Here is a 17304-nt window from a genome sequence, read left to right on the forward strand (position 1 = left end):
CATCATCGCCACCACCATCAACTTCATCACCACCATCACCAACATCATCACCACCAGCATCACCTCCATCACCATGACCACCTCCACCACCATCACCAGCATCACCACCACTGCCATCATCACCACCACTGCCATCATCGCTACCACCATCAACTTCATCACCACCATCACCATCATCACCACCAGCATCACCTCCATCACCATGACCACCTCCACCACCATCACCAGCATCACCACCACCATCACCTTCACCATCACCACCAAACAGAAGAAAGATTTTCTTTTAATGGGGGGTGGGGGGTAGAGAAAATTCAAATGCTCTGCATACAGCTTTGACCATAGGAAACTTTTTAATAAATTCAGGCTTTGAACTCTCTCTAGAAATTTGTATTCTAATGCTTTGTTTCCGCCATGCTTGCCAATCAAGACAGGCATCACTGTCCTTCACATAATCATTTTCTTGTTCTTCATACGGCAACATTTCTTAAGCATCTTATGTGCCAGACATTTTTGTCAGATGTGGGGATAGATCAGTGATCAACTAGACATGGAATTATATTCAATAAAGGGGACACAGAGAAAGACTATAAAATGTAGGCAGGCACTCATCACCACCAGGGTGCTCAAGGAAGGCCTCTCCCGGAAGCTGAAATTTCAGCTGACTTGAGTGCCCCTGGTAGCCAGCTTGGTGAAGCCAGAGCAAAGAGCATCTCAGGCCTGGGGGCTGCTGGGGCAGAGCTCGGGGGTGGGAGCTGGCTTTGCAGGTTTGTGTGTGGGGCGCAGAAAGACCATTGTGTACCAGGAACAGAGGAAGGCTGGATGTCGTGAGGGGAGTGTGCAAGATGAGCTTGGGCAGGAATAGGGGCCTGGTCACATTAGCCTGTTTTCATTTTGGTGGCAGTGTTTCCAGATACACAAACAAGCCAACCTCAGAATTCTTCCCGTTGAAGGAATTATAGCAGCTTCTGAGTGCTTGACTTTTGCACTTCCTTTTCCAGTGTCAGGCTTGCTTCTTGGGACTCACCACACTCTGTGGTTATCTGGTAATTTCTTAGGGATGTTTGTTTGTTTCTCCTTCTCCCCTAGAAGCTCCCCGAGGGCAGAGACCCACCTGTTGTGCCACACTGACTGCTCCATCCCCAGCAGCGTGAATCCCGCCTGGCATATAGGAGATGCTCAATGGATATTTGCGTGAGGCGGGGGGATATGTCCCCCATATGTATTAGGAGGAGTACACATGGATTGTTTTAAAGACTTACTGAGATGATCTAGTTATTTTCCTAGGGAACATCTGGGATGCGCTTTCCATGGATGCCTCTTGCTGGCGTTTTACTCTTGGCTGAAACGTCCCGTTTTCACAAGGGTGTTGTCTGACTGCTGATGAAAGAGTAAACCTTTGCCCTCGTTGCTTAAAGAAAATCACAGGAACTTATCACCGTCTGAAATCATCTTGTTTACTTATTCCACAAGTGTGAGCTTCTTAAGGGCAGAGACTGTCTCTATGCTGTAACTTTCTGCCCCAGGCCTAGGTGGTGCCAGGCTCTTAGTAGGTGCTCAGAAAATGTGTGTTGAGGGAATGGGTTTGATTTAAGAGTTTCAGGGCACTATTTGTTCAAATCCAAATCCTGTAGTCAGATCATCAGTACGGTGTTTCTAGTAAACTCTCCAAACAGCAAACGTATTTCCAGAGAGAGTTAAACATTCATCTTGAACTTGAATGACATGGGCCAAGAAGAGCCAGCAATCAGCATTTTTAAGCCTTTAGACTTATTCTTTTTTCTCACTGCTAATTTCTGCAGGAATAAATAGATGCTCACTGAAGAGCCCCCTCAGTCAGGAGGGTGGGGATGAAAGCTCAAATTATTTTCTTATTAATGTACAAAACTCCAAAAGTCTTTGCAGTCTGTATGCATTAACATTTGTTCTAACTGTAAAATTATTCTAAAAAGAAAAGTGATACTAAAAATATTAAGGAGTGTTAGACATAGCACTTTAAAAGCTGAAACTGAGCCTAGGTATAATTTAACTGAAAGTCGCACATTTTACAGCTGTGGCACCAACTGGAGAATTCCTCTACCTGGCTCACGAAGCTGGGACCCACCCCACGTAACTCTCATGCAGAAGCGCTTTGGTGTCCTGGAGGTACCAGTCCCCTTAGCAAAGGTAGGGAAACAGCTGGGCACGCTTGACGCAGCCCTGGCGACGGGGACGTACACCAGGGCCCCAGCACCACTCCACGTTGCACTGCCTTGAAGACCACGGCCCAGGCCTGTCACACGCACTAAGTGGTGATTGAATCCACCCTTTTCTCGTGAAAATGGCAATAGGTTACAAGCCAAAATTAGGCCTCTTCTTGCATTTGAGAGTTGTAGCTGTATTGTTTCCTAGAATATCTGATTGACGACATATACCACAGTACTTTTACATAGAAACCTTACTACATGATATTAAAATATTTTTGAGGAAATGCTGGAGAGCACTAAGCCAGTCCTTTAGATTATATTTCGTAAAAATTATTATTCCGCATTTTATAGTAGGGATAAAGGGAACATCCTCCTTGGGTTTTTATTATTTTAATTTTTTGCCTTTTTCATGTCTCCGTTACAAGTTCTTGGTTCTTTTCATAATTAATCAGAATTAATGACCTCTCAGTACTCTGAAATGTCTTACCTAGTCCACCTTTTCCAAGAATTATCAGAGAGAGTGAGTAGCTAGCATTTACTGTATGGGGTGCTGGGGTAAGTGCTTTACACGTATTTTTACACGTATTGATTTGTTTAATCCTCACAGGAACCATATGAAATAGGTCGGTGGTTTTCAAAGTGTTCTTTTGTCTGCAACCCATGCTAATGCATTTCATCATCATGATCCAGTAACAAACATCTTTATATATAACAAACAAAAGTGTCACCAATTAATGTTAACGCTGCAACCTACTCTATTTTCTTTTCTGCTCCTTTTTTAAAATACCAGTTTTGATCCGCTAAAGACTTCGTAGCCCACTAGCAGGTTGCAGGTCTCACAAAAAGTACTGCGGTGTGGTCCTTTTTTGCCCCCCATTTCACAGATGAGAAAGCTGACAGGTTAAGTGGACTGCCCAAGTGTCCCAGCCGGTGAGTGGCAGAGCTGGGATTTGAACAAGAGCACGGGTCTTACTTGGTTTACTAAACTGAATCATGCAGCAATACGACTTCCAGAAGGAAGTGGTCCTCAGGGTCATCGCCATCTTGCTTCTGTGATCAGGGGAAAAAAAAAAAGTACTTATAATACAAGTACTGTAACTCACCTCTGTTCTCCACCTGCCAAGAAGGAGCTGTTACGCCCAGCATAAGATCGGGAGAGGGATGGGACCCTGAAGATTTGGGACTAGGGGGTAAGGATCTTCTGGTCTTATAAGGGATTTTGAAAACTTGGGGGTGAGGCAGACATGTTTAATTAGGATTTTTTTTTTTATTAAGTAGTACTGTGTGACTTTGAGGAAAAACTCTCTTCTATCTCCCTTCAAAATTCTCAGTAAAATTACCTACTCGCTGATACTTGAAACCAGGATTTGATTTTGGAGGTTGAAGTCCAGCCTCAAGGCTGAAACCAAGCCAGCCTCACCTGGTAACACTTCAGCGCAGAAACGCCGTACGCTCAGCCAACATTTATTAATTGTCCATTGTGTCTCAGGCGCTGTCCTGGGTACAGGGAATCACAGATGAATAAGGTCTCCTGGACACAGTTCCTGTGCATGTTGACTGGATCAGAAGAAAAGCATCTTGTGGATGCTCATAGCACCTCTGCGGTGGACAGAAAGAAGCCTGAGTTGTTAGCATCTCACCTTGTGGCCAGGGGTTCCCTGGTCTCACAGCTCTTCAGCTCCGTGTGGGATCCCTGTGCGCTGAACAGCGCCTGGCACGTTGTAGACACTTGACTCGCAGCCAGGCAAGTCGGATTTCAGAACTCACGTCGGGGACTCAGCTGCTTTCCATCTGCCTGTAAAAGTGTGAATAAAAGTGCGACCGTTCACGTGGAGAGGCTGCCTTCCGAGGGGTGTCCATGAGCATGGTATACTGCACTTCCTGAAGTCGGCCCGGTGCCCAGTGATCCGCCTGTGCAAACATCAGCCAGCCGACTGGCACATTCCACTCCCTCTGCCCCCGACTGAGTAACATTTCAGTGTCCTGATTCCTTGACCCTGGGGGGCAAAGGGGAAAACATCTGTTTCGTCCCTCTGTTCTTCCAAACCCACAGAGCTCCTCCAAGCAGCCGGGGTTTGAAAGAAGCCCTTTGCCTGCCCTGACGGGGACCGGTGGGGCTGTGCGTCAGCCACACCTAGGGATGCACCGTGACGGAGGCCGCAGAGAGGCTGAGGGCAGCCGAGTCATCCAAGCAGAAAGCACGTCTAGGAGCAGATGTGCCTCCTGCAGAGCCGAGGGAGTCGTGAGGGGCGGGAAGTGCCGTGTATCTGGAGATGGCGGCGGGAGAGGGTGCTTTGCGGGGCAAGTACCCTTCTGCCTGGATTCCACCTCGAAACACAGGGGGACCAAGCAGTCAAGGGGGGACACGCGCGCGAGCCGGCTCCGTGTGCGGCACCGGCTCCCGGGCAGCAGTAGCAGTACTTCCGTGGACTCCGTTGTATCCGAAATCTGCAGGCTGCCCTCTGACTGGATGAGTAATGTTTGTTTACATTTGGAACGGGGCTGGTGCCTGGTCACGGATGCCCTTGCCGTGTCGGCGACCCCTGTTCTTTTTAAAGGGTGTTTTCTTGGCTGTACGGCAGCCTGAGAGGGCTCCCCCTGCTGGCTGTGGCTGGTAGAACCTGAACGGTTAGGTCCCGGGGCTTGTATAGATATTTTTCACGTAGGTGCACGTGGGCTCCTGGAGCCCAGCTCTCAACTTCCCAATGTTCTTCCCGCAGCCTCCCTGAGCAGCCTTCTGATCACACCGTTCCCGTCTCCAAGCTCCTCTACGTCCTCCTCCAGCAGTTACCAGCGCCGCTGGCTTCGGAGCCAGACCACGAGCTTGGAAAACGGCATCATTCCCAGGAGGTGAGCTGGGTTCCCCTGGCTGTGCAGGGCACTGGGGCGGGCGGCCCGGCGATGCTGGCGGACACTGCACTCACTTGCTGTCACCACAAACGGGCCGGAGCTTTCCGCTCGGCTTCAGCGCAGCCTGGAAGTTCACAGGTGAGAGGTTCCGGGAAAGACCCTGGGACTACCTGGGTAGATTCGGCATTGGTTTCAAGTGAATGTGTGCTCTCTTTGCACTGGGTCCCTTCCAGGCGCAGCCTTCGTAAGTTAGAAGGCTGGAACAAATCTTTCCTTGGTTTACGGTGACACCAGTGTGGTCTTTGAAAATATATGAACTCAAGGATGGCTAATTTCTGGTGAAACAAATTCTTAAACAGTCAACGGTCTGATTATGAATAGAGACAGCGTCGGGATACTCTCTGCCTTCCTTTCAGTTGGTTCTCAGATCTAAAGTTTCGTTACGTTTTTGGCTTATGATGATGTTACATCAGTACCTTCCCACCTCTTCTTCCTACAACCCAGAAACTTAAAGGGGAATTAAGAAATGAAGGAATTAATTACCTATGAAAAACCCACATGACAGTTGGTTACCTTAGTAAGTGAATAGAGGTCGGCATGTGTTGGCTCTGAGAAGGGGTAAAGAGCTGGCTGCAGGCCTGCACTTCAGGAGCTCACAGAGACGATGCTCACGTAAACAGTGGTGTGAAGAAGGTAAGTGCTAAACGCTCAGAGGGGCATGGGGGTGTGCGGCCCGGGGGCGGGATGCAGCCTCGCGGGAGGTCTTGGGGTTTGGGCAGCCTTCGTGAAGGGGGGGACCTGAAAGCACAGGCTTAGAAACGGGGGAGCCGAGGCGTGTGCAGGGCATCAGGCTGCTGGCCCTCTTCTCCCAAAATTAACATCACGTGTTAGTTTTGTTTGTTTGTTTGTATTTAAAGAAACATTATGTTCCAGGGCTTCAGGCATTTTCAGAATAATCTATAACATGAATGTAAGGCTTTTCCATTAAAAATATTTTACTTACAAAATATAATAGAAATAATAGTGATACGTGACTATTATCACAAAGTTATAAATTACTAAAATGTTTTGGTGTAAAAATTTTATATAATATAATCAATAGTAATACTTCAGTCACTATCTTCATTCATCGTAAGTTTTTGCTGGCTCACTTTTCTGCACATTCATTCGTTTAGGTCATCAAAATGTGTACGTCAATCGACATAATTGAAAGCAGCATTAGTCACTCCTGGCAAATGCAAGCTGATAAATAATTTTTGATAACTTTTTTATTTTGGGAAAGTTCTATGTGCGCATTGAAGCTGTTACTGGAGCTTTATAGGTTATAACAACATTGAGATGAATTTGTAATAAACCTTAAAAATATAAATTTTGGGTTGTTTGGCCTGAGGTGATCCAGCACTGGAGGCTACAGGCTCTTTCTTGAGGCTAATGGCGGACTCTGGGAGGGCTAACGCCAAGGAGTACTTCCCAGAACTTCTGCTACCAGTGTCCTTGTCCCCACAGTGAGACACAGCCACCCCCCACCTCTGCAGGAGACCCCCCAACACTAGCCAGCCGTGGGGCTGACAGGGTCTCGGTGCTCTGGCCGGGTGTCAGGCCTGAGCCTCTGAGGTGGGAGAGCCGAATTCAGGACATCGGACCACCGGAGACCTCCCAGCTCCACGTAATATCAATGGGTGAGAGCTCTCCCAGAGATCTCCATCTCAACGCTAAGACACAGCTCCACTCAACAACCAGCAAGCTACAGTGCTGGACACCCTATGCCAAACAACTAGCAAGACAGGAATACACCCCCATCCATTAGCACAGAGGCTACCTAAAATCATACTAAGTTCACAGACACCCCAAAACACACCACCGGATGTGGACCTGCCCACCAGAAACACAAGATCCAGCCTCATCCACCAGAACACAGGCACCAGTCTCCTCCACCAGGAAGCCTACACAACCCACTGAACCAAACTTACCCACTGGGGACAGACACCAAAAACTACAGAAACTATGAACCTGCAGCCTGCGAAAAGGAGACCCCAAACACAGTAAGTGAAGCAAAAAGAGAAGACAGAGAAACACACAGCAGATGAAGGAGCAAAGTAAAAACCCACCAGACCAAACAAATGAAGAGGAAATAGGCAGTCTACCTAAAAAAGAATTCAGAATAATGATAGTAAAGATGATCCAAAATCTTGGAAATAGAATGGAGAAAATGCAAGAAACGTTTAACAAGGACCTAGAAGAACAAAAGAGCAAACAAACAATGATGAACAGCACAATAAATGAAATTTAAAATTCTCTAGAAGGAATCAATAGCAGAATAACTGAGGCAGAAGAACGGATAAGGGACCTGGAATATAAAATAGTGGAAATAACTACCGCAGAGCAGAAAAAAGAAAAAAGAATGAGAAGAATTGAGGACAGTCTCAGAGACCTCTGCAACAACATTAAACGCCCCAATATTCGAATTATAGGGGTCCCAGAAGAAGAAGAGAAAAAGAAAGGGACTGAGACAATATTTGAAGAGATTATAGTTGAAAACTTGCTTAATATGGGAAAGGAGATAGTTAATCAAGTCTAGGAAGCACAGAGAGTCCCATACAGGATAAATCCAAGGAGAAACATGCCAAGACACATATTAATCAAACTGTCAAAAATTAAGTACAAAGAAAAAATATTGAAAACAGCAAGGGAAAAACAACAAATAACACACAAAGGAATCCCCATAAGGTTAACGGCTGATCTTTCAGCAGAAACTCTGCAAGCCAGAAGGGAGTGGCAGGACATATTTAAAGTGATGAAAGGGAAAAACCTACAACCAAGATTGCTCTACCCAGCAGGGGTTTCATTCAGATTTGACAGAGAAAATAAAACCTTTACAGACAAGCAAAAGCTAAGAGAATTCAGCACCACCAAACCAGCTTTACAACAAAAGCTAAAGGAACTTCTCTAGGCAGGAAACACAAGACAAGGAAAAGAACTACAATAACAAACCCAAAACAATTAAGAAAATGGTAATAGGAACATACATATCGATAATTACCTTAAATGTAAATGGATTAAATGCTCCAACCAAAACACTGTCTGAATGGATACAAAAACAAGACCTGTATACATGCTGTCTACGAGAGACCCACTTCAGACCTAGGGACACATGCAGACTGAAAGTGAGGGGATGGAAAAAGATATTCCATGCAAATGGAAATCAGTAGAAAGCTGGAGTAGCGATTCTCATATCAGACAAAATAGACTTTAAAACAGAGTATTACAAGAGACAAAGAAGGACAGTACATAATGATCAAGGGATCAATCCAAGAAGAAGATATAACAATTGTAAATATTTATGCACCCAACATAGGAGCACCTCAATACATATGGCAAATACTAACAGCCATAAAAGGGGAAATCGACAGTAACACAATCATAGTAGGGGACTTTATCACGCCAATTTCACCAATGGACAGATCATCAAAAATGAAAATGAATAAGGAAACACAAGCTTTAAATGATACATTGAACAAGATGGGGACTTAATTGATGTTTATAGGACATTCCATCCAAAACCAACAGAATACACTTTCTTCTCAAGTGCTCATGGAACATTCTTCAGGATAGATCATATCCTAGATCACAAATCAAGCCTTCATAAATTTAAGAAAATTGAAATCGTATCAAGCATCTTTTCCAACCACAACGCTATGAGATTAGAAATCAATTACAGGGAAAAAAACGTAAAAATACACAAACACATGGAGGCTAAACAATACGTTACTAAATAACCAAGAGATCACTGAAGAAATCAAAGAGGAAATCAAAAAATACCTAGAGACAAATGACAATGAAAACACGACAATCCAAAACCTATGGGATGCAGCAAAAGCAGTTCTAAGAAGGAAGTTTATAGCAATACAATCCTACCTCAATAAACAAGAAAAATCTCAAACAATCTAACATTACACCTAAAGCAATTAGAGAAAGAAGAACAAAAACCCCAAAGTTACCAGAAGGAAAGACGACATAAAGATCAGAGCAGAAATAAATGAAAAAAAAAAGAAGGAAACAATAGCAAAGATCAATAAAACTAAAAGCTGGCTCTTTGAGAAGATAAACAAAATTGATAAACCATTAGCCAGACTCATCAAGAAAAAAAGGGAGAAGACTCAAATCAACAGAACTAGAAATGAAATTAGAAATGAAAAAGGAGAAGTAACAACTGACACTGCAGAAATACAAAGGATCATGAGAGATTAATTACTACAAGTAACTATATGCAAATAAAATGGACAACCTGGAAGAAAAGGACAAATTCTTAGAAAAGTACAACTTTCCAGGACTGTACCAGGAAGAAATAAAAAATATAAACAGATCAGTCACAAGCACTGAAATTGAAACTGTGATTAAAAATCTTCCAACGGACAAAAGCCCAGGACCAGATGGCTTCACAGGCAAATTCTATCAAACATTTAGAGAAGAGCTAACACCTATCCTTCTCAAACTCTTCCAAAATATAGCAGAGGGAGGAACACTCCCAAACTCATTCTACGAGGCCACCATCACCCTGATACCAACACCAGACAAAGATGTCACAAAGAAAGAAAACTACAGGCCAATATCACTGATGAACATAGATGCAAAAATCCTCAACAAAATACTAGCAAACAGAATCCAACAGCACATTAAAAGGATCATACACCATGGTCAAGTGGTGTTTATCCCAGGAATGCAAGGATCCTTCAATATATGCAAGTCAGTCAATGTGATAAACCATATTAACAGATGGAAGGAGAAAAAACATATGATCATCTCAGTAGATGCAGAGAAAGCTCTCGACAGAATTCAACACCGATTTATGATAAAAACCCTCCAGAAAGTAGGCATAGAGGGAACTTTCCTCAACATAATAAAGGCCATATGTGACAAACCCACAGCCAACATCGTCCTCAATGGTGAAAAACTGAAACCATTTCCACTAAGATCAGGAACAAGACAAGGTTGCCCACTCTCACCACTCTTCTTCAATATAGTTTTGGATGTTTTAACCACAGCAATCAGAGAAGAAAAAGAAATAAAAGGGATCCAAATCAGAAAACAAGAAGTAAGACTGTCACTGTTTGCAGGTGACATGATACTATACATAGAGAATCCTAAAGATGCTACCAGAAAACTACTAGAGCTAATCAATGAATTTGGTAAAGTTGCAGGATACAAAATTAATGCACAGAAATCTCTTGCATTCCTATACACTAATGATGAAAAATCTGAAAGAGAAATTAAGGAAACACTCCCATTTACCACTGCAACAAAGAGAATAAAATACCTAGGAATAAACCTACCTAAGGAGACAAAAGACCTGTATGCAGAAAACTATAAGACACTGATGAAAGAAACTAAAGATGATACAAACAGATGGAGAGATATACCATGCTCTTGGATTGGGAAAATCAACATTGTGAAAATGACTCTACTACCCAAAGCAATCTACAGATTCGATGCAATCCCTGTCAAACTACCAATGGCATTTTTTACAGAACTAGAGCAAAAAAATTCACAATATGTATGGAAAGACATAAGATCCCGAAGAGCCAAAGCAATCTTGAGGAAGAAAAATGGAGCTGTAGGAATCAGCCTCCCTGACTTCAGACTATACTACAAAGCTACAGTAATCAAGGCAGTATGGTACTGGCACAAAAACAGAAATATAGATCAGTGGAACAGGATAGAAAGCCCAGAGATAAACCCGAGCACATATGGTCACCTTATCTTTGATAAAGGGGGCTAGAATATACAATGGAAAAAGACAGCCTCTTCAATAAGTGGTGCTGGGAAAACTGGACAGCTACACGTAAAAGAATGAAATTAGAACACTCTCTAACACTGTACACAAAAATAAACTCAATATGGATTAAAGACCTAAATGTAAGGCCAGACACTATAAAACTCTTAGAGGAAAACATAAGCAGAATGCTATATGACATAAATCACAGCAAGATCCTTTTTGACCCACCTCCTAGAGAAATGGAAATAAAAACAAAAATAAACAAATGGGACCTAAGGAAACGTAAAAGGTTTTGCACAGCAAAGGAAACCATAAACAAGACGAAAAGACAACCCTCAGAATGGGAGAAAATATTTGCAAATGAAGCAACTGACAAAGGATTAATCTCCAAAATTTACAAGCAGCTCGTGCAGCTCAATAACAAAAAAACAGCCTAATCCAACAATGGGCAGAAGACCTAAACGGACATTTCTCCCAAGAAGATATACAGGCTGCCAACAAACACATGAAAGGATGCTCAACATCGCTAATCATCAGAGAGATGTGAATCAAAACTACAGTGAGGTATCACCTCACACCAGTCAGCATGGCCATCATCAAAAAATCTAGAAACAATAAATGCTGGAGAGGGTGTGGAGAAAAGGGAGCCCTCTTGCACTGTTGGTGGGAATGTAAATTGATACAGTCACTATGGAGAACAGTATGGAGGTTCCTCAAAAAACTAAAAATAGAACTACCATATGACCCAGGAATCCCACTGCTGGGCATATACCCTGAGAAAACCATAATTCAAAAAGAGCCATGTACCAAAATGTTCATTGCAGCTCTATTTACAATAGCCAGGACATGGAAGCAACCTAAGTGTCCATCGACAGATGAATGGATAAAGAAGGTGTTGGCACATACTTACAATGGAATATTACTCAGCCATAAAAAGAAACGAAGTTGAGTTATTTGTAGCAAGGTGGATGGACCTAAGCCTGTCATACAGAGTGAAGTAAGTCAGAAAGAGAAAAACAAATACCGTATGCTAACACATACATGTGGAATCTTAAAAAAAAAAAAAAAAGTTCTGAAGAACCTAGGGGCAGGACAGGAATAAAGACGCAGATGTAGAGAATGGACTTGGGGACACAGTGAGGGTTAAGAGTAAGCTGAGACGAAGTGAGAGAGTGGCATGGACATATATACACTACCAAACGTAAAATAGATAGCTAGTGGGAAGCAGCTGCATAGCACAGGGAGATCAGCTCGGTGATTTGTGACCACCTAGAGGGGTGGGATAGGGAGGGAGATGCAAGAGGGAGGGGGTATGGGGATATATGTATACATACAGCTGATTCACTTTGTTATACAGCAGGATTGTAAAGCAATTAGACTGAAATAAAGATGTTAAAAAAAAAGAAAAAAGCATAAATTTCAGTACATCTGGATCAGACGATTCTTATGGAACATTTTGCTAAAGATTCAGTTCTTCACACACATCCATTTTGTGTAAGTCTGAATTGAATTTTAAATGTATCTTTATGCACGGTTATTTTAATGTTTCCTCTGCCATTTCCTGTGACTTACAGAGGTCTTACAAGAAACTGGAAGTGTCTTCATGGGCTGCATATAATTCAGAATGCCTGTTTACGCACTGTGTCACTACATCGTCAGTTATACGGAAATTTAATTTTAAAATGGGCTTCATTTCTAATAATTTCTTCTTCTGAAGCTTCATATGAAAGTTGTGGGTATTTTCTATCCAATGCAGCAATCTCTACGTTCAATTTCTGTTTCTGTGCCTGTGAATATTTGCTTTGCAATGTTGCTGCAGTTTTCAAAACGAGATATTAACAAACTCTTTAAAGAATTCTAGTAACTCCCTGATGTACTTTATCGTATTGTGAACCGTAGGCTCTTCCTTTGTGATAGTTTACTGCCCTGGGGCTCAGGACGAAGAGCTAAGTGTTGTGCAGACTCCACAGGGGTGGGCTCTGATGATGGACAGACAGGCTGCCTCCCCCTCGGTCCGTGCCTTGCCCCAGCCCTTCCCCCCTCCCATGGCCGTGCCGTCTGCCGCCGCCGCCGCCTATCTGGGCCCAGGTCCCAGCCTTGGGGCCTTGTAGCACCGCCTTGGTTCTGGACTTGTGGGTGTGTGCCTGACCCCAGGCCAGTGACCCAGCTTCCGACCCCGCGCCGTGTGCTCGGCTGCCTGGCGTCTGCCCTGCCCACGCCCATGCGTCATCACCCCATCAGACTTCACTTCCAGAGCGCAAGTTAAAGGTGACACGGTTAAGAATCAAGGTAGCACCCAGAGAACGTCACCGGGAGCCTGGGCCCTCCTGAGAGCAGCCCCGCAAGGCGGGGGTGGGGGGGCGCAGGCTGTGCGCCGGTGGTCCTGGACTCGCCCTTGCCTGACGCCCAGGACGGAAGAGCCGCGGGCGCTCAGCTTCGGTCACTGTGCCCGTGAAGACCCTTCGATTACCGGGGTCGCCGCCCGTCTCTCCCTTGTGGCAGGTGTGTGGGCGGGGATTAGTTTCTGACGCGGGACCGGAGAACACTGGGTACCAGGGATGCGATCGCCTCCGGCTCTGAAAGGAAGTCACCGCACTCAGTGACCTGCTTCCTGAGAGAGTGCAGGGCGGCCAGGGAGGATCTTCACAGTCTTACGGTTGGTTGCTCGCTGACCCCCGTGCCACGTGGGGAGCTTCGGCGACCGGCGGGTGGGGGGAGTCGGCGGGGGGCAGTTTACCCGCTGGCGCAGAGGTGCTGTCTGTGGAGGAGAGAAGCTGCGGATTCCCCCCTTAGTGCGGCTGGTAAAACCCTAAAGAAGCAGGTATGACGTCCCAGAAAGTCTTTGGCCCGGAATTGTAAACTGAATAACCAGAAAGAGTCGCTGATGAGATGTTCCTTGACCTGCAGAAATGGCGATTTCATATGTACCAACATAACCCGTAGATTCCGCCTCCATTCAGAGCTGACATAACCAGTCAGACTGAGCAGTCCTGAGGCCAATTACAAGTCACTGAGATGTAGTTAAATAGTCAGTTTTTGCTTTATTTAGGATCTTGAAGTATTTACAAGGTATGTAAATGCTCATTCATGTGTCAACAAAATTCTATTTGAAAAATCCAGTGTGTAGCGTGGTCTTCCCTTGACTTGAAGGCCTGTCAGCTGGTGTGACCGCTCCCAGCCCGTTCCCCCAGTGGGTGGGTCAGACGTGGCGCCAGAGCCCCTGGTCACTCCCAGTGTCCGAGCAAGGAGCCAGGGCTAGCAGACAGAACCCCTGGGCTGTGACTCCGGCGTGGTCACTGAAAAGCTTTCTGTTTTGAAGCAGGTTGGTTAGTCACTCTGCCCCAGTTTTCACATTTGCAGAATGGTCTGTGTATCTTACCTGTTGCCTTGAGGGTAAAGCTAGGATGAAGTAGTTGTGTGCAGACTTAAATTTTTTAAGACGTTCTGAAACATGCTTTCATTGTAGATTGATCTTAAAAGTATATTTACAAATACCGCATGACCTGATTTATCCCAGTTTGCGTGGTTGATCCAAGACGACAGGTTGAATGAAGCTCAGTTGCTTTAGAATTCAGCAGAGACATAGGGAAGCGAGTAAGAGGCACGCACGCCGTTAAAGCCGCGGGTGTTTCTCAGAAGTTCGGCAGACGGCACCGTCCGCTGTGCTAGGTGCACTTGGCTGCTGTTTCTGGGGTGGAGCTGAAGCTGACACACATCTGCAGAGGGCTCAGTGGTCGCTGCGGTCTGATCACTAAGGACCACGCTGGCCAAAGATGAGTGGACTAATGGAGTCATTTTACTTCTGCAAAAGGGGGGAAGTAGGAGATAACGAAGAAGAAAGGGTTGTAAGAAAGAACTGGTGTAGCAGAAGCTCAGAATTTCCTCTACAGAATAGGTGTAAACTGGTGCGGAAAAACAGAGTTATAGGACGAGCACTCTGGAAAAGAAGAGGGAGCATGGTTTGCAGTTAAGTAAAGTGGTAAGAGCGCCTCGAGAATTTCTTCCTGACGAGCACATGGTTAGGATCTAGGGATTTCTAAGAGAAAGCAATTGCTGGTTTATTTTAACGGGCAGCGTTCACAAAAGCATCTGGAAACCACGTCCCTCCTGCGCCATGTCTGTTGGCGAGGACTTTTACTGATTTACCAGCCACACCTAAGTCTCCGGCATCTTGCTTAAAGTGGAGCAAAACAATGACATATCCCTCTGAGGTTAGGGCAAGATGTCTTCTCCTTTCCTTTAAAAATAAGATAGCTTTCCTGACCATAAAACTTCTGATGTGTGTTATGTTTTTAAGACGTGGGTATGTTGGAAATCACGGGAACATTACAGGCTGTGAGCAGGGCACTACAGAACAAGTTAAAGACCAAGAAGGGGGCTTCCCTGGTGGCGCAGTGGTTGAGAGTCCGCCTGCCGATGCAGGGGACGCGGGTTCGTGCCCCGGTCCGGGAAGATCCCACATTCTGTGGAGCGGCTGGGCCCGTGAGCCATGGCCGCTGAGCCTGCGCGTCCGGAGCCCGTGCTCCGCAACGGGAGAGGCCACAGCAGTGAGAGGCCTGCGTATCGGTTAAAAAAAAAAAAAAAGACCAAGAAGGAGGATGGCTGCCTCAAGTCCCATGAGCAGACGTGACCGTTCGGGTGTAGTTTGTAGTAAAGGAGGTGGTGTCCCAAGCTTGGTGACAGACAAGGCTGAATGGTGGAGCCTGGGAGAAAGAGAAGGCTCCCTGCACGCCTACCATGTGCCAGGCTAGGCGCTTTCATTTGCAGTGTGATGTCCTTTGCTTTGGTGTCTTTGTAGAAGAAAACAAACTAATTAAAAAACTTTTTTTCACTCTTGCCGTTAGCAGCTATGTGGTTCAGACTAGTTAAAGTAGAGATACGGATTGGCCATATTTGTGAGGCTTACCCCTTACGACAAATTGAATACATATTCAGAGTTTATTGGCTTCTTTTATCCTAGAAGCAGAGTCTCTGCAAAGAATCTTAAGTTGGTCGAGGATCTGACTGTAGCAAAAGCGAGGTGGGTCTTTCTGCTCGGGGGGTTTCCCAGAGAGTATCCCCAGTCGCATGGCTTAATCTCAGCATTTACAGGAGTAACTTCATCTAATGGTTTTAATAACCTTGGGAAAGTAAGCCTCAGCTACTAGTAAATGTCCAAACGTGATGCCTGGGTCACACAGAATACCACAGAGGACCATGTCTCCTCAGATGTTCTTATCCATCGGTATCTATCAGCTAACGGATGCTTCACACCCCTTCCTAAATGCGGCCAATCTGATGTAACATAGTCCAAGGGAAAAGGGCTAAGCGTCTAACAAGAGGACGTTTGAAATTACTTTCAGTTCTCACTTAAGTTTCTTTTTGCGTTAGGCTAGCACTGAGTGTCAGGCGGAGGTTTGCATTTTCACGACGGAGTCTGATGCAGGAGGACAACCTGGCAGTAGACACACTCTGAGTTAGGACCGCGTGCCCGGATCGGCCACCAGGGTGTCGCCCTGGCTTTACGGTTCGTCCTCGGTGTGGTTCACTGATGCAGCACGACTCCCAAAGCCCCTTCTCCTTCCAGGTCAACGGATGAGACGTTCAGCTTGGCCGAAGAAACCTGCAGTTCCAACCCGGCCATAGCTCGGAGGAAGAAGATTGCCATAAGCCTCATCTTTTCCCTGTGCGAGACGGAGGAAGCCCAGAGGAACTTCCAGGACTTCTTTTTTTCTCATTTCCCCCTGTTTGAGTCTCACATGAACAGGCTGAAGAGTGCAATTGAAAAGGTACTGAGAATGCAATCCATTGTCACACGGGGCTGTAAGGGTCGAGGGCTCTCTGTACCCGCTCGCTTTCCCAGGGCATGTAGATCGGCTGCAGCAGTGGTAGGAAGTTCCCTAGGCACACTGAAGTCAGGTACCAGATCCTGATTGCTTTGGGAAAGGGAATTACTGCCCCCAACGACTTCGGTCATGACTAGCTTGAGTGTGGGCTCTAACATCGTGTCTTATTAATAAAGCCCAGTAGATGGTTACGAAGGAATTTCTTCTCCACGTAACGTGGCTTGTTTTCTTTCCACCGAAGGCCATGATCTCGTGCAGGAAGATCGCGGAGTCAAGTCTCCGTGTCCAGTTTTATGTCAGCCGTCTGATGGAAGCTCTGGGGGAGTTCAGGTAAACTGGCAAGGTTTGGCAACCCCAGCAGGGGAAATTGGTGAGCAGCGGTAGCAGCGGCCGTGGATCTCGGGATGCGTGGAGACCACAGCTCGGGAGTGTGGGGGGCTAGCAGTTACTAGTCATTTTGGCAGCTCCTTCCTTTGAAGCTAAGGCCCAGTGGAGCAAAAAGTGTAAGCCACCAGCACTGAGTAATCCTCACGACTGCCAGAGAGACGGTCCCTGATGTGACTGTTCCTAACAGAGTGAATGGAGAAAACTAATATTCGTACGTCTCGTGTCATCTCCCAAAAGCCCTAAGAGTAAGCGCTCTTAGCCCATTTTACAGATGTGGAAACTGGAG

General features: G+C 45.5%; 1 protein-coding gene across 5 annotated transcripts in view; it reads left to right on the forward strand.

Annotated features, from left to right (window-relative positions):
- The window catches only part of FNIP2 (folliculin interacting protein 2), a 111630-nt gene that overhangs the window by 62780 nt on the left and 31546 nt on the right, over positions 1–17304 (forward strand). For all 5 annotated transcript variants that reach the window (XM_029235681.1, XM_029235680.1, XM_029235678.1 and 2 more), the window contains 3 exons: positions 4904–5033; positions 16373–16574; positions 16873–16961. In XM_029235681.1, coding sequence (XP_029091514.1) covers positions 4904–5033; positions 16373–16574; positions 16873–16961 — 421 coding nt within the window. The remainder of the gene's footprint in view (positions 1–4903; positions 5034–16372; positions 16575–16872; positions 16962–17304) is intronic.

The sequence above is a fragment of the Monodon monoceros genome, unplaced genomic scaffold (assembly GCF_005190385.1).
Source record: "Monodon monoceros isolate NGI ecotype Baffin Bay Population unplaced genomic scaffold, NGI_Narwhal_1 Super_Scaffold_20, whole genome shotgun sequence".
NCBI lineage: Eukaryota > Metazoa > Chordata > Mammalia > Artiodactyla > Monodontidae > Monodon > Monodon monoceros.